A 17,299-nucleotide genomic window follows, 5' to 3' on the forward strand; every position below is an offset into this window, starting at 1 on the left:
CACAGGCAACTCGAGACTGGGTCGGAGTAACTAATGTTACTCTATGTTTAAGTCGCGCATTCAACTTTCCCACATCAAGGATAAAAATATATACAAAAAAAAACATGACATTGACTTTCTGTCAGATGGTAACCAACTATAAGTAACAATAGGGCTTATAGCTGTTTAATGTCAGGCAAAAAATAAGACAGGCAGGCAATAGGACATGGCGGCATGAACATTCATTAATAAACTGCGAACTAGTAGACTAGTAAGAAAACTGGAATAAAATATTAAAAAAACGTATCTATTTTTTTGGTATATATTTGTGTAAGTCTATCTTTTAGACAGTCAGACAGTCTAAGTTTTTACAGACTAAAAAAAGGTTTTTAATTATGTAAACAAACTTATTACAAAACAACGTTTAAATAAACAAAATGTAGAACAAGGCTACTTAAATCGTTGATCTGTAGGTCTCAGGTTGAAAAGTTATTGAAAGTCACCGCAAAACGGCATTACTTTTTTTAGTTTATCCTCGATTTTTATAAAGCATTTTAAATTAAAACAAAGTCGTAAAAAAATTATTAAAAAATTGTATTTATATTTAGTATTGATTTTAGATTTTAAAATAATATTTATTGATTAATATTCGCTTATATACTTAACTTTTATTTTTAACCGAAAAGGTTACTAGAATGTGCAACTTATGTTCCGCAACATTACATTCCAGAAACACAAGTTTATTTTATGGAAAGTGCCCTACAATGCTGACGTAAAATGAAGACTAAATTTTAATAGGCCATACGCAGTTTTTTTAATAATTTATAACAATTATCATTGCAGTAAAGGCTATCAGTACAGTGTAATCAGGCTGAATAGAACAACTATCTAGAGATAGAAAAATGTTTTGTTTAAAAAGATCTATGAACAATCTCAAATGTCGTCGATCGGCTCTTGAGAAATATGCGTCATTCTTTCCATGACGTCAGTTAATTGCGTCATAGCATCTGACATAAAAGTGTGATCTTGATCGTCTAATACATCTTCTAGTTCTTGTAATGCGCAATGAAAGTCTTCCTCCCCAGTCACTAAAAAGTAAGTTTCAGTTAAGTTATCTTTTTGCCGAAAATCAGCACAAGGGTAAATATATTTAGGTACGAATAGTTGTAAACAATTTATAGCCATGGTGTTACTAACAGTTGTTTTATTAGAGTAGCCATCTATCCACACCCCCATAATAGTCATTGGTTTTTGTTTGTTGTTATATTTAAATGCTTATGGTCACTAGAATAAATAAGTGTAGTCATTGCTTAAGATTTATATATTCTGAATAACGTACGGGTTGAATCTTGTGAGTCTGATTGTAAAGCTTGGTGTTTCGCAAACAACCGATGCGCCGGTGATAGTGACGTATCACCTCCCTCTAGCGACGCTAGCTCCTCGTAGTATTGTTCCTCAGGAGGGGGAGGGGGAGCAATAAACATTGGATTTCCGTTTACGTCACTCTTATAATAAACAAATGAATATATTTGGTTTATGAATGACTAAACATCTCTTTTAACATGTTTTTTTTAATAAAGTTAATAAATAATAATACATTAAACCAAAAGGTAGGTTAATGTGTATACTTTAACGTTAGAATGGTCAACACATTTTTTTTGCACGCTATTGTTATAAATAGTTAGTCATGCCTAATTTTAATCCCCGTTTGGTTTAAATAAGTAACAATACAACACTTTACTAATCGCGTACACGGTGTTGTGACGTCATAACAGTGATGATGCATACCTGAATAATGGGGTTGTAATGCGCTAACATGGTAGATACTTGTTGTAAAGTTTTAAGGTTTATATGGAGTCCTGAAAGACCTATAAATAAAAAATAATGATACTTACATAAACAAATTTGGGAAAAATTGAAGTCCTAACAAGTTATACTTTATAGTCAACAATAAAACAGCGCCATTTTTAGCTAAATTTTAAAGTATAAACCACATACTTGTATTGTCGTCGTTATCAGAGTCAAGGGTGATGCAAAAATCATCTTGTCCGTCATCTTCGTAGTCGTCGTCGTCCGAAAATGATCCGTATCTAGTTTAATTAATAGTTGGGGTTACAAATTTACTTTCTACAGGCGGTTAAAATTTAAAAAAAACTTAAAATGGCCAGCATGAAAATGTATATGTATTAATGAGGTCTTGGGGAATTGGTTATTTACTAGCTATTAGCTTAACTACCTATCACTTTTTTCTCCGTCACTTGCATCGTATTTTGTTCCACTCGGTGGTAATAAAACGGAGTTGTCCATCTTTCCAAGTTTCGATCCTACGTCACTGCTGTGTGACGTCATCGGTGTATTTGATGATTGGTGCAGAGGCGATGATTGTAACCGAACTTGAGCCATAGTTGTTGATTTGAAGTTTGTGTGCTTGTAAGTATTTGCTATTTGTCAATAGAAAATTGTTTTAATAATACGGTTAGTTATGCAAATATGAATAGTACTTGTATATAACAATTAATAACGAGTTCTGCAAATTATATTCATTTCTCGGAACCCAGTGCAAGGCAAGACATGTTTTTCTTGAAAGTTTTTTAATTTTTATTAATATTTAACAGAATGCCTTTTTTACATTTTAAATTAATTAAAATTGGTGACACAAAAAAACGTCTACAAAAAAGCATAACTAATGTTTATATTAGTCACAAATTTTCCACTATTAAATACTGTAATCCACTAACCTGGCAACACGCTGGTCATTATATGATATTTAAACGTCCATAAATATTTTTTTGTGAAATATTACTTTAAAATCGTTTATTCAGTTTCTTTAATAACAACTATCTAAATGAAGGTGTAATACAGCATTACTTATAATTTTTAATATTAACACTTTATAAAATAAACAACTTTGTGTTTTGAAATATATACTTAGGCTACCGTCTAAATGCGTATAAAACCTTTTCTTTGCCTATCACATGTTCCAATGACAAAAAAAACTGTGTTCTATACCTATCAACAAAACTTATAACCAAATCCTGTACATTGCACGTAATTCTATCGTGACTACACTCATTAACTAAAAACTAACACGGTCGTTTAATTTCCGAACCCATTGTAAGCGTTGACTTGCTTTTCCCTAAATTGTTTCTGAGTGCGTCTAAAACGTGCTTTGAATGCATTTCGAAAATCTTGTATCCAGTATTATTTCTTTCGTTTGCCCTTTTCTAAGTAAAAAAAAATAAATTGACATCTACGTATAGCTGTTACGTCAATGCTTAACATGGCTAAGTTATAGGTTAATTGATTACTGATACAATTTATCAATAAACAAAGTTAGTCACTTGTGTTGACATTTAATGTTTATAAACTACAATACCGTTTTTCTATTGGCTCTTTCAACAAAACAGAAACTATGGTATTTACTTAATAGGGAATTTTATTATTACCAGCTTTCTATTTAACTTGTAGCGTAACATGTAAACACAGTATTAAACAATAATTAAACTAAAAAGGGTATTTTACATATTATTTAAGCCGTCTGCCTGTGCATTACAATGTGTTGTTGAAATACTTATTTGCATTCTAGCTAAAATAAACATGTTGCGATTTTCGGCTTGCCTAAGTTTATTTTCAATTAATTATGACTTAACACATTGTTGTAATGTCTATTTTAATCCAGGGTCTGTGTATATAATCATTAGAGTCTAATCTTACACTTTAATTTTAATACTTTCTTAAAGTCAAAACTTTAAATGTTCTGATGTATGATTTAACTTCTATAAACGTTGCTATGCTTTTAAAACATTTTTCACTACCTTTTTAAAAATTTTTTGAGTAGAAAAAGTTTTTTAATAGGCAAAAATAAATTTACCAGAGCTATTTCTGTTTCGTTGTTTTACTTGTTTATTTTTCTCTTTATAAATATTCCAACTTTTAATAGCGCTGGGAATGCGTATTGTTGTTTGGACTACGTAGCAAAAACGCAACTGCATGTCTAGTTAAATACTTCATATACTACGTAAACCAAATAAAATTAGTAAACATTTTAAATAACTCTTAAATATGATCATATTAAAAATATAAATTTTTTAAGGCAATAAATTAGTAAATATACTAATAAACTATTCACCTAGTTAAATCCTATCTTAACTGATTTCAAATATCAATACATTGATCAAAAGCATATTTTAAAAACTGCATGCCTGCATTTAATGCATCCAATCCTACTTGTTTTATTTATTTAGATGCACCTCAGAACACGCGGAAGGATGCATCGATACATTACGTCACATCCGTTATTACTCGTGACGTATACGTCAAGTGAGGAATATAAACAAAAATGGCTAATTTTTTTTGTTTCATATATTATAATGAATTTATTCTAGTACTTGCAAGTTAAACCTTAAATTCTGCAAAAACTGCAAAAACGCATATAAAATCTTTTTTTTGTATATTACAATTTTTTGTATTAAACAGTTTAAAACATAAATTTTTTAGGTAAATTTAAAATTTTGAACATTTTTTAAAAGGTTAAAATCTTAAACTTTAAAACATAATGTTATTGTCAATATATTTATTATGGTTTAAAATCTTAGATTTTATCTTAGATTTTAAAACATATTGTTATGGGCATTATTATTATTATTATTATTATTTATATACTTTAGTGTCTTACAAGCTGCATTTGAAGCAAAAAAACTTTTGTTCTAGTTAATTAAAAGTCTTAAAATTTTAGTATTTTGTTTATCATCAAATTTTGTTCCTATCCTATTTATAAAATGTAATAAAGACGAAATGCTAATTAATAGGTAAGAATTTATCAAAATTTAAAGGTCATCATATAGTTTTCAAATTTGGTTTCTTTTATATTAAAATAATAATAACTTAATAACATGGTAAAAAGTAATTTTGTTTGTTGAATATATTTAAATGCTTGGTTTATTTATTAAAAACTAAAGATAAGTATTAAGCATTAAAATTGTAGTCTAGTGTATGTCATGATATTAGAAATTTACAAACATTTTCAGTCTAAGAAATAAAAACTTGATATTTAATTTGTTAATGTATTTAAAATTTTTAATTAGTTATGTTTATGCTCACCTTTATTATTTATAAAGAGTTAATCAAATAATTTTAACCTCAGATGTTCTAGTTTTAAATTTTGCCTATTTGAGGGCTTTAAACTTATATACTTACCTTAGGGTACGCAGGGTACCCACTTAAATTTAAGGGTACGCATTTGAATTTAAGCAGGAGTTTGACTCAGTTTGAGTTAGGCACTTATCTTTGGGTAGGCACTTAACCTTAGAGTAGGCCCTTAAATTAAGGTAGGCATTTAAACTTGGGTAGGTCCTTAAACTTGGTAATCACTTAAAACTCGGAAGGCCTTTAAACTTAGGTAGGCATTTAACCTTGGGTAGACACTGCACATTGGGTAGGCCCTTAAACTTGGATAGGGCCATTGAAACTCGCCGAACGATGTTGTTTTATTTTCAACAACATCTTTTACGTCAACTATGATGCTTACTGTAACATGTTGGTATTGTCTGTATATTTACTAATAAAACTTTAAAATTTATGTTGCAAAATTGCTGTTGAATTATAAGAAAGAAAATTCTAAAAGGCGAAGACCATGTTTAGTATATAAACATGTCTTTTTTATCTATAAAGATCTGTATTAAAATTGATTAAATGATTTTAAATTATATTTTATTTATCAAATAAATTAAGTTAAATTTTAAGTTTTACTTAGATACGCACAATTTATTGGCAACTCTGTTTGGGGAATTCCCTGTATTCAGCGTGTGGGACAAAGCACGTGTCAGTTATGTTTTCTTTTAACACGTGTTTGTGAACGAAATTAATAGGTTTTCTAATAAATTTAAACCTTATTTTGTGTTTGTGTATTTATTTTATTAAACAGTAGTATTATTTTTATAGAAATTGTACAGAAAAGATGTTGTTTTATGCACGAACAGACTGAACCGTTTTTTGCATTTCTTATTGTTTAGTATTTTGATTAAAACCAAACTAACACTTTTATTTTATTGTTTTTAGCTTCATTGCTTAAAATTTAAATGAGGATGGAACATTTTCATGCTGAATTAAAAGATGTATTGTCTATTCTGTGTAAATCAGAACCTACTGTTCGAAAGAATTTGCAAAATTTCATTTCCAAACAGGTGTGTCAGTGTGTTGTTCTTTCTTGGTCAGTTTCTATGTTTGGTTTAAAATAAAAAATAAAAATAATAAAATGCAAAAATCCAGTGGTATGCTATATGATTTTTAAAATTTAAAGTAAAAAGTAGAAGAAATATGAAAATAAAGAATAGGCTGTATGAAAATCTATTTTTGTTTATCTTATTTTATTTATAGATTTGGAGTCCAGCAGATAGAAACAAATTGCTTACATCATTAGCAAACACATTAATTTCAAGCAACAAAGAAACATGTTTAAAAATATCCATGTTAATGGGACCATTAACTGTTGAACTTTTACATCGGTAAAGTTGTAATTTCTACTTTATTTAGCTCAAAAATTATTGTTTTAAGCATTAAGGCGACTCTTCTAATTGTTAAGATAATAAATATGGTATTTACTAAATTCTACATAGTAAGAAAGGCCTATAAATTTAAAAATATAAAAGAAAGATTTGTTCTTTATTTTTGTGTTACTGAAACTATAAAATGTGTAAATTAATTTCTATAGGTGTTCTTCTGGTAAATATCACAGAGATGCAAACAAAGCTCTTGACAGACACGAGAAGCTCTGCATTGTGATTGGTTGGTTGTCTCGAACCAAACTACCTTCAATACAAGAGTAATTGTTTATCATTAATATTTTAATATTAAAGAGAATTAGGTTTGGTTTAGCATAGATACATATTTTGATCGTTTAGAAGGAACTTTGTGGTATGGATTTTATTTTGATTAAAATACGTAAAATCTTGAAATGTTTTGGTAACAGTAGAGCTTAAAAAATTTATTTTTTTTAGCTTTTCTATTTCATATTTGAAGAAACATGGAAGTCCTTTTCAACAAATTTTTGTTATTTCTGATGCTCCAACAGAATTAAAAAAACGCAAAAAAATGGAATCAGATCAATTTAGTAAAGTCATTGAGGCTACATACTACATTGTTACGGTAACCTTTGTTTCTACTGAAGATTTTTTAAATAAAAGTAATTAGGTCAAATAAAATTGTATCAAATCTTGTTATTTAAATATTAGGGCATATTTATTTAAAATTATTTTACTTTAAACAGTTGTTTTTTAATATTTTACTTGTATTTTTGTAGGCCTACCCTTCAGTATTAAAACTGGATTGGCATTGGTCAGATCTGGTAGATTGTTTAAGAAATGTTAATATTCACATCACTTCACGAGGAAAGTGGTTTTTAATGAAGGTGTTAGGTGCATTTGTGGGGTTGAACAACATCGGTTCTTGTGAGATTAATGAAAAAGAAGGACAATTATTAGAGTAAGTTTTAAAGGATTAATTTAGAAAAAAATCAAATATTTTTACCCTATAACAAAGCTCAAAGTTATCATTATTTTTTTAGGTTAAATCTTGTAGTTGGGGACAATGTGGAAATAAATTCGCCAATTAAAATAACCACCAGTGATAGTATACTAACCCATACTAAACATGCAATTGTTTCAAAAGATTTATCCAATCAACTTGTTCCAGTTTGCGGGGTTATACTTCATAAAACTATAAGTGAACAAAAAGGTAATTAATTTGTTTGTGAAAAATATAATTTTTTCTCTGATGTATTACTGATTTTATTTTTTGTAAATTCGGATTTAAAATTGTAAATTGCGGGGTCTAAAAAGTTAATTCGTCTAATATTAATTTGTAAATTTTTTTTTTTAGAAATTGCATTAAAATCAAGTCTACTAATAACTGACACTTTAAAACAACAACTTCAACAAATTGCTATTGCTATATCAGAAGCAAAACCTATTCTATTGGAAGGTAGATAACATTTCTTTTACCTAAAAAACATGTTTATTTATATTTACAATCACGGTTGCAGTGTAATTAAGAAAAGAAATGTCAAATATGCAATATGTAAGAAATGCATTGTAGCAGTTTTAATCTAAATTGGTATATTTTATTATTTTTAGGTCCAGTAGGTTGTGGTAAAACAGCTGTCATCGAGTATTTGGCACAAATTACAGGTAAGTTCTTGTACACATTTGTTAATAAACTATTTTGGCTATTTAAATTAAAAATTTTTTTTTAAATGTATTATTTAAACAGGGCACACCAAACCACCAAGTTTAACAAAGGTTCAACTAAGTGATGACACCGACAGTAAAACTTTAACAGGAAGTTATGTTTGTACTGCTGTGCCAGGTAATATTTCTTTTATATGGTAATTACATTTCTAAACCAAATCAAATCTATTTATTCAAGCCAATCAATATTTTGTTAATTAAAGTATGTCAACATTTGAATTTTGATATTTTTTTGCAGGTGAGTTTATTTGGCAACCTGGTTTGCTAGTACAAGCTTGCAAAGAAGGAAATTGGATTTTGTTTGAAGATATTGATCGAGCTCCAATGGATGTTGTAAGTTCTATTTATTATACTCTTTATTATTTTTTTACGAATTTAATTGAGTTCCAATTACTTAACAGTCTTACATAAAGTGTTGGTCTTTCTAGAAATTATAATGTTAACAGTAGTTGTTTAACTTTTAAGATATCTTTGTTGCTGCCTTTAATGGAGTCCGGTCACTTAAATGTTCCTGGAAGATTCGATGAAAATAATTCGGTTTCCAACCAATTTCGAATCTTTTTGACCAGGAGATCTTCTATCATGATGTCATCATTAAATCATGTTTCTATGCTAACTAAACATTGCACAATGGTTAAAATGGGCGCCATAATTGAAAGTGATTTGAAAAAGGTAAATTTGTAACGGGTTTGGGTAATTGCTTTCTAGGGTGACAAGACTAGTTTAGGGTAACAAATGTCAGGTACTTTTAAATTAGACCAAGAAGTCGGCCATTTGACATCGAGGATAAATAAATATGAAAAAAATGTTAAATAAAATTAGAACTTATTCTTGTTAAATTTAGATAATACTTTTAAAACATTCTTGTCTGGAAAGCATTGTGGATAGATTACTTACAATATATCAAATACTTTGTGAAGAAAAATCTGGTCATTCTTCACAACGAAAACCATCTACAAGGTATTGAAATAAAATAATAAATAAAAATAAAATTTTATACTTAAATAGTTTTTATTATTTAATAAATTAATTTGTGTAAGTTGCGTAAAATGATTTGTTTTCAGAGATTTACTAAAGTGGTGTGACAGAGTCTCACAATTTTCCACCAATAAAAATGAACTAGCAACCAACGTTACCATGACAGCAATGGATTGTTTTGTCGCTTCTCAATCAGATCCAAGCTTGAGATTAAAATTAACGGAATTGATATGTGCAGAACTAAGTTTATCAACAGAAAAAGTAAACAGATTTTTTAATACTACTAAATATGATAATATAGTTTTAGGGATAGCTTTTTTGTTAACAAAAAGTAATTTTTTCGAATTTTTAAAATAAACCGTATTGTTTTTTTAATAAATAGCTTATTAATTTCTTAATTGTTCATGTAAGTATTTTTATGAATTATTTAAAAATATTTTTAGGCAAACTACTTCTGTGATTCTTATAAACCGGAATTAAATATTCAACCAACAACTTTCAAAGTTGGAAGATATTCTTTATCTCGTTCTCAATCTACTTTTCACACCACTATCAGTGGTAGAGAGCAACCATTTGCCCAAACTCGGTAAAATTATTGTAACATGATTTTTATTTTTACTTTGCAAAGAAAATGTAAGAATTTTAACATTTTATTTGTTTTAAAATATTGTTTAGTTTTAAAAATTTTTTTAAAAATTTTTTTTTAAATTTTTAGTCATTCACTTGTTTTACTTGAGAGAGTAACAGGCTGTGTTGAGACTATAGAGCCAGTGTTATTAGTTGGAGAAACTGGGGTGGGAAAAACATCAGCTCTTCAATATCTTGCTCAAAAATCAGGTGACGCTAAACTAAAATAGATTTTTAAACTAAATTTACTGTGCACTAGTTTTACCAGAAAATATGTTTAGGTCATACTCTTCATGTGATAAATATGTCACAACAATCTAGTTCAAACGATCTTTTGGGGGGTTACAAACCAGCTCAAATGAAACACTTTGTGGCACCAGTAAGACAAAAATTCGAACAACTGTTCAAAAAGACCTTTTCGAAACAAAAAAACACAAAGTTTTTAACTCATATTCAAAACTGCTTTGCAAACAAAAGGTATACATTTACATTAAAAATAACAGTAATCAGGTTTTTGAAGAATTAAACTACATTTGATTTTGAAGTATCAAACTAATAGTAATTTTATTTTTTTAGATACAATGATTTGCTGCAACTTATGATGCATAGTTGCAAAGCTGCGCTAAAAAATATTGCCAATGATCAGGTTTGATTTAAAATTTAAAAAATAAACTTTTTTTTATATTTTAAACAACACTTTATCATTTATTTAAATAGGAAGATCATTGTAGCAGTTGGAAAGAAATGATGTTGGATTTAGATGATTTAAGAACTAAGCTAAAATCAGATTCTGCAATTGCTTTCGACTTTGTAGAAGGTAAAGTTTCTAATTACAACTACTTTTTGGTGGCTTTCTAAACTTTTCTTTTCTTTACCAAAAAGTAAATATTGTTTTTTAGGTAAATTATCAAAATGTCTTCAGGAAGGAGACTGGTTACTGCTTGATGAGATTAACCTAGCAGCTCCAGAGTGCCTCGAGTGTTTAAGTGGTGTGTTGGAATCGACTGCTGGCTCTATTGTTTTGATGGAACGAGGAGATGCAAAACCTGTCACAAGACATCCTCAATTTAGGTTAAAATAATTGTTTTGCCTGTGTTTTTGTTTTTAATATATTTTTAAAAAACTTCCTACGTAATATACAATTTAACCTTTTTAGGTTGTAGTATAAAAATTTTAAATTAAAAAAAGAAATAATATTTAGAGTTAAGTTTTAATATAAAAGATATTTTTAAATATAAGTTAAAATATTTAAATCTTTTTACAGGATTTTTGCTGCTATGAACCCAGCAACAGATGTTGGAAAAAGAAATTTGTCTGAAGGAATTAGAAATAGATTTACTGAAATATTTGTAGATGAACCAACTAATTATAATGATATCTCTACCATTGTGGCATATTATCTCAGTAAAACTAGTGTAAGTTTTGCATATGTTTTGTAATATGTATTTGGTTTAAAGGGTTTAAAGTTGATTTTTAAAAAAAAAACTTGATTTTTTCAGGTTAAAATTTTTGCCACAAAAACTTATACTATTCTTTTTAGGTAAAAGGATATCATAAAAAATGTAAAATTAATGTATTGTGGAAAAAATTAGTTTTAAACTTTAGTAACTTAATTTAGATTGTTGGAGGTGGCATAGTTGATGGAATAGTCAACTTTTATCGAGAAATAAGAAAGTTATCCCAATATAAACTAGTTGATGGCACGGGAAGAAAACCTCATTATTCATTAAGAACCCTGTGCAGGTTTTTATAATTTTTATTTAAAGTTTGGCGAAAATTAATCACAAACTTATTTAATAAATTATTTTTTTTAATGAGTAAGTTTAATGTAACTTTAACTTGATTTAGGATGAAATACTTAAGTAAAAAATAAATGTTTTTGTGCTATTTTTAATCAAAGTTTAAGAACAACTTTGAATTTCTACAGAGCACTTCAATATGTAGCAGACAACTCCCAAGTTTCACTTCTAAAAAGTTTGTTTGAAGGTTTTTGTTTGTCGTTTCTTACTGCTCTGGATCGCTCTTCACACCCTCTTGTGGTTGATCTCATTGTGCAACATATTGTTGGAAGAAACAAACTAAAGTTTGTTTACATAATTTCTGTGTATTTGTAATTTTTTGGGTAAAACAATTTTGTAACACAAAAATCAAACTTTTGGATTTTAAGTATGTTAAATTTGATTTTTAGATCAATTTTAAAACACGCATTTCCACTGCCTACACAACCTTCAATAAATGTTGAGGGTCATTATATTTTGTGTGGAGCTCTACCCCCAACTTGTGACGAAAGTTATATCATTACCTCTTCAGTGCAAGAAAACTTAAAGGATTTGTCAAGGTAAATAAGCAAATACTTACTGTGTAAAAAATCTATTTTTAAATTTTATTTTGTGCTATGACAAAGACATAGATTCTGTTTTTTTTAAATTTTTTTTTTGTATTTAACTCTATTTTGTTAAAATGCATTTTAGACCTGTGTCATATGGAAAATACCCAATTCTGATCCAAGGAGAAACTTCCACAGGAAAAACAAGTTTGATTAAATATTTAGGAAAATTAACTGGAAACAAAGTAGTTAGGATTAACAATCATGAACATACTGACCTACAGGAATATGTTGGCAGTTATGCTTCAGATTCAGAGGGTAAGTTAATTGTTTAGGAAATTTTTTTAAGTTTTGGAAATTTTAAATCTAGCATTTTATCAGCATGAACTAGTTTTGAAATTTAAAATAAATTTTAGAATTGTTGTTTATATTTGTACATACATGTCTACACCAAAATAATAAAATTAAGTTTGTATTTGTCTATAAGAGCTTAACAAGTAGAAATAAAAAATAGGTAATCAATTAATTAAATTTTGATATTTTACAATTTTTTAATTTGTTTTAGGTCGACTGACATTTCAAGACGGTCCCTTAGTTACAGCAATGAGGGAAGGTCACTGGATAATATTGGACGAGCTTAATTTAGCTCCCACCGACATCTTGGAGGCTTTGAACAGAGTCTTGGATGATAATCGTGAACTTTTCATCAATGAAACACAAGAAGTTGTCTCTGCACATCCAAGGTGATTTTATGTTTTAAAATGAATTTCAATAACTTAACCCAGGTAATTTAAGAAGGTGTTGGCAAGCCCCATAACAGGTTTTATTTGGTACTTCCATAACTTCAAAATTTGCCTTTAATTAAAAAAAAATTTTAGTAGTATAAAAAGGTATAAAATCTTACAATATTGCAGTTACACGCTCTTTCTTTTACTTAGATTCACCCTGTTTGCAACCCAAAATCCACCTGGGTCATATGGGGGCAGAAAGTTGTTGTCTAGAGCTTTCAGAAATAGGTTTATTGAATTGCATTTTGATGAGATACCCACTGATGAGCTGGGAATTATTCTGAATAAAAGTTGTCAGTTAGCTCCTGCTCACTGCAAAAAGCTGATCAAAATTATGCTATCTTTGCAGGTTACAACTATAAGAAATTACATAATTTATTTTGTAAATTTGTTCAAATTTGCTCTATTTTGTTGTTTCATAATATTTTGTATAACAATTCGAACAAAATTACAAGTTGTTTAATTTTTTTTAGTTGACACTAAAAATTTATTTCAAGAAACTATAGTTTTTAACATAATGTTTTTTAATTTAGGAACGTCGTCGAACTTCTGGTCTGTTTGCTGGAAAACAAGGTTTTATAACTTTAAGAGATCTTTTTAGATGGGCAGAAAGACATAGAAAATTTAAGGTTACAAAATTGTTTAAGAAAGTTATATTTTGTGGTTAATTTCAAAACACAACACTGTATTCATTGGACCTTTTTTATTGGAAATTATATTCACTTTTTTCTTAAACTATGACATTTTTGTAGATATCAACAACTGAATTTTATGATTGGGAACAACATTTAGCTGATGATGGATTTTTATTGTTGGCTGGAAGAGTTAGAAAACCAGAAGAGGAAAAGGTGAAGTTAACTTTGTTAAACTATTTTATAACTACAAAAATAATAATTATGTGTTTAAAACAAAAGCTTAATATATAAAAAACAGTAAATATGTATTGGTGTGTTTTAAAATATTTTTACTTCATTTTCCTTGTTATTTATTGCAGGTTATTGAAGATGTTATTTCAAAATATTTAAAAAAGAAAATAAATCGGAAATTATTATTCGGGATAGAAACAGTGAAAGAACTTCTTAGAAATCATCAGCTTTCTGATGAATTTAATCACATTGTGTGGACAGAACCCATGCGAAGGTAACAAATAAACTTGAATATTTTTGCAAAAACTAATTTTATATTTTCTAAACCTTTACCTTAATAAAGCATTGTTTAATTATATGCATCCTACATTGAACTATAAACATTTATATATTTTAATGATATCTCTAGTTGCTTTTGCTCAATTAAATTTAACAATATATTTGAGACCTGACTTTGAACTAACAATATATATTTATTTCTAGATTATACGTCACTCTAGAGCGTGCTTTGCGATTTAACGAACCAGTTTTGTTAATTGGAGAAACAGGAGGAGGTAAAACTACAGCCTGTCAACTCATCACTGAGATTTTGGAAAAGAAATTGGCCATCATTAATTGCCATGCTAATACTGAAGCTGCTGACTTTATTGGGGGGCTTAGACCGGTAAGCGTTTTTGAAGTTTGTTTTATACAAACAAAAAACTTTGTGTTGCCCAAAATACTAATGCCTGTTGGGAAAATGTTATTTTTGCATGGTAAAACAACAAAATATAATTTAGATTTATGTATTTAAAAAAAATTTTAAATAAATTAAAGTAAGCTGTATTACTGTTTTTTGTTTTTGTAGGCGAGACATCACAGCGAAAATCAAGAAAACAGCAAAGTCACCAAATTATTTGAATGGAGTGATGGACCCCTTGTAGAAAGTTTGTTGAACGGTCACCATCTATTAGTGGACGAAATATCACTTGCTGATGACTCAGTGTTGGAAAGATTAAATAGTGTTTTGGAACCTGAAAGAACCTTGGTTATTCCTGATAAAGTTAATGAGGTAAATGGTAGATGTTTAACTTTTTGAATGCAAAACTTTATAGTGTTGTGTAAAACTTTTAATAAAAGGTTGAATGGTAAAGTTAAAACTGAACGGAATGTTTTTATTTTAAATTTCTATATTTAACTGCAGAGTTTGGATAACCATGAAAGTATAATAAGTTCCAAAGAAGGTTTCCAATTTCTAGCCACAATGAATCCTGGTGGAGATTTTGGCAAAAAAGAGGTAAGTACGTTTTGTTTATTGTGTTTAAATATGTTGAACTTTTTTGTTAATAGATATTTGTAATATTCTTCATTGTGTTTAAAAGAAGTTGCTATTAAATTTAAATTACGTGGTTTTAGTTGTCTCCCGCCTTAAGAAATAGAATGACAGAAATTTGGTGTTCAGTTGTTCAAGATCCAAATGATTTAAATAACATTGTTCAACATAACTTGGAAATTAATATGCCAGAACCGGTAACTTTAAATTCCTTTAAATATATATTTTTGTAAAACTAATATAAGCTTTTAAGTTAATAGTTAGTTGCTTCTTTTTAAAACATAGTAGGTTTTAATGTTATTAATTGAAATACCTAAAAAATTTTATTGACGTTATTTAAAAAAAAAAATTTAAATGTGTTTGAAACAGAATTTACGATATTGTGAGCTGTATTCTAAGATGATTGTTGACTTTGTGACTTGGTTTAAATCTACTGTATTTGGAAAAAGGTAAAACATTTGTTTGCCTATATCATATTTTTTAATATATGTTCTGCTTGTTTAATTAACCTAAATTAGGCTATATCAAGTTTATTTTATTTTACCATTCTGTCCGATGCCAAATTTTATTGATCGAAATTATGTAAGTAACACACCTTAACATAAATTACGTAAAAATTACTATAACGCTTTTATATTTAGGTTTGTTATGTCAGTAAGAGATTTGCTAACTTGGTCAAGGTTTATGTGTAATGCTTCATTGAGCATGGATTTGCCTTCTTCTTATGCTCATGCTGCTTGTTTAGTTTATATTGATGGGTTGGGATCAGGTAAAAAAGTTAATTTTTTTTTCAACATTTTTTACATAATTTTTAGTACAAATGAAAAATGTTTTTTTTGCCTACTAGTTTTAAAAGTTATTATACTTCACATATAATTGTAATATTGTGCTATTTTTTTCAGGTTTATCTGGTGGATTTGTAGGTAAATCGAAAGAAGCACATATTGCATGTCTTCAGTTTGTTTTAAACCAACTTAAACAAACAAATCAGATTGATTTAATGTCAGAGGAAAACAATGAATGGCTCAGAGAGGAAATCGAAACTAAAAGTTGCAAAATTGTCAAAGTTGTCAACAGTTTAGATCAATTTGGGATTGGGCCTTTTGCTATTACTAAAGGTAGATTCAATTTTGCATTTATTTTATTTGTTCATTGTCAAAACTAGCAACATTATACATTTATCTTTTGTGTTTCTTTAGGCTGCCAATTTTTAATAAACTAATAATGACAACTGCAAAAATCGCTAAAAAGTTTTAAAAGTTGTTAAATAAACACTGTTAGGTAAAATGTTTAGTAAAAAAAGCTTTAAATTCTTTAATTAATTTGCATTGCAGGTCCACATCAGCTTATGGGAGACAATGATTTTACATTTAAAGCACAAACCACATCGGTTAATGCATTAAGGTTGTTACGAGCTCTCCAACTTTCAAGACCTGTTTTGTTGGAAGGTTCACCTGGAGGCGGAAAAACTAGTTTAGTTTCTGCTGTTGCCAAACATGCAGGCTTCCAACTTGTCAGGATCAACTTATCTGAACAAACCGTTAGTTTAAGTTGCTAAAGCATTGTATTTAAAATTATACATGATTTTTGCAGAAGGTTATAAACTTTTGGACTTTTATCCTTCGATTAATTAAAAGATTTGACAGATGAACCTTTTATAAATTAGGTTAAAACTCTTGGTATATTATATAGGATGCATCAGATTTATTTGGAGCAGATTTACCCGTGGAAGATGGATTGGGAGGTCAGTTTAGTTGGAGGGATGGTCCTTTGCTTTCTGCTTTAAAGGCAGGACACTGGGTGGTATTAGATGAGGTAATTTATTCAAAATTAAAAGTTAAAAATGACTAATATAAAATATAAATTTCTTTACCTTTTTTTAACTATTTTTATCTTAAATAGTAAATATATTGTTTGCACAACTTATATGTTTTTTTTTAACTAAACAACTTTTTAGTTGAACTTGGCCTCTCAATCTGTTCTTGAGAGTTTAAACAGTGTTTTTGACCACCGTGGGGAACTATTTTTGCCAGAGTTAGGCCAGTCCTTCCAAGTTGACAAAAACAAAACAAAAATCTTTGCGTGCCAGAATCCTGTACAGGAAGGCGGAGGAAGAAAAGGGTTGCCAAAAAGTTTTCTGAATAGATTTACTCAGGTTGGTTTATTTAATTTTATAAAAT

At 28.5% G+C, this 17,299-nt stretch overlaps 2 protein-coding genes across 2 annotated transcripts in view; one reads left to right on the plus strand and one right to left on the minus strand.

The window, feature by feature from the left end:
• Window positions 1-701: 701 nt before the first annotated feature.
• Window positions 702-2,822, minus strand: LOC145763380 (uncharacterized). The gene is made up of 6 exons (XM_082574817.1): window positions 2,718-2,822; window positions 2,216-2,420; window positions 1,978-2,069; window positions 1,768-1,847; window positions 1,319-1,484; window positions 702-1,067 (listed from the first exon to the last, which is right to left on the minus strand). Exons 1-6 carry the CDS (start codon window positions 2,734-2,736, stop codon window positions 913-915), a joined length of 717 nt encoding a protein of 238 aa, XP_082430943.1. The 5' UTR covers window positions 2,737-2,822; the 3' UTR covers window positions 702-912.
• Window positions 2,823-6,034: 3,212 nt separating this feature from the next.
• Window positions 6,035-17,299, plus strand: part of LOC145741283 (midasin-like) — a 38,713-nt gene continuing 27,448 nt past the window's right edge. Inside the window, exons 1-39 of the mRNA XM_082558850.1 lie at window positions 6,035-6,161; window positions 6,355-6,482; window positions 6,689-6,799; window positions 6,975-7,122; window positions 7,277-7,458; window positions 7,541-7,710; window positions 7,855-7,956; window positions 8,109-8,162; window positions 8,245-8,340; window positions 8,461-8,555; window positions 8,688-8,894; window positions 9,067-9,182; window positions 9,287-9,461; window positions 9,644-9,786; window positions 9,916-10,037; window positions 10,109-10,304; window positions 10,404-10,473; window positions 10,545-10,644; window positions 10,727-10,898; window positions 11,092-11,242; window positions 11,446-11,570; window positions 11,755-11,910; window positions 12,016-12,165; window positions 12,299-12,471; window positions 12,719-12,896; window positions 13,092-13,290; window positions 13,475-13,570; window positions 13,694-13,789; window positions 13,936-14,081; window positions 14,291-14,471; window positions 14,655-14,858; window positions 14,991-15,083; window positions 15,203-15,330; window positions 15,503-15,568; window positions 15,761-15,888; window positions 16,022-16,237; window positions 16,454-16,659; window positions 16,812-16,934; window positions 17,077-17,274. Of these exons, the coding sequence (XP_082414976.1) occupies window positions 6,057-6,161; window positions 6,355-6,482; window positions 6,689-6,799; window positions 6,975-7,122; window positions 7,277-7,458; window positions 7,541-7,710; window positions 7,855-7,956; window positions 8,109-8,162; window positions 8,245-8,340; window positions 8,461-8,555; window positions 8,688-8,894; window positions 9,067-9,182; window positions 9,287-9,461; window positions 9,644-9,786; window positions 9,916-10,037; window positions 10,109-10,304; window positions 10,404-10,473; window positions 10,545-10,644; window positions 10,727-10,898; window positions 11,092-11,242; window positions 11,446-11,570; window positions 11,755-11,910; window positions 12,016-12,165; window positions 12,299-12,471; window positions 12,719-12,896; window positions 13,092-13,290; window positions 13,475-13,570; window positions 13,694-13,789; window positions 13,936-14,081; window positions 14,291-14,471; window positions 14,655-14,858; window positions 14,991-15,083; window positions 15,203-15,330; window positions 15,503-15,568; window positions 15,761-15,888; window positions 16,022-16,237; window positions 16,454-16,659; window positions 16,812-16,934; window positions 17,077-17,274 (5,505 nt within the window). The 5' untranslated portion in view covers window positions 6,035-6,056. The remainder of the gene's footprint in view (window positions 6,162-6,354; window positions 6,483-6,688; window positions 6,800-6,974; window positions 7,123-7,276; window positions 7,459-7,540; window positions 7,711-7,854; window positions 7,957-8,108; window positions 8,163-8,244; window positions 8,341-8,460; window positions 8,556-8,687; window positions 8,895-9,066; window positions 9,183-9,286; window positions 9,462-9,643; window positions 9,787-9,915; window positions 10,038-10,108; window positions 10,305-10,403; window positions 10,474-10,544; window positions 10,645-10,726; window positions 10,899-11,091; window positions 11,243-11,445; window positions 11,571-11,754; window positions 11,911-12,015; window positions 12,166-12,298; window positions 12,472-12,718; window positions 12,897-13,091; window positions 13,291-13,474; window positions 13,571-13,693; window positions 13,790-13,935; window positions 14,082-14,290; window positions 14,472-14,654; window positions 14,859-14,990; window positions 15,084-15,202; window positions 15,331-15,502; window positions 15,569-15,760; window positions 15,889-16,021; window positions 16,238-16,453; window positions 16,660-16,811; window positions 16,935-17,076; window positions 17,275-17,299) is intronic.

Source organism: Corella eumyota, chromosome 1 (genome assembly GCF_963082875.1).
Source record: "Corella eumyota chromosome 1, kaCorEumy4.1, whole genome shotgun sequence".
Classification (NCBI taxonomy): domain Eukaryota; kingdom Metazoa; phylum Chordata; class Ascidiacea; order Phlebobranchia; family Corellidae; genus Corella; species Corella eumyota.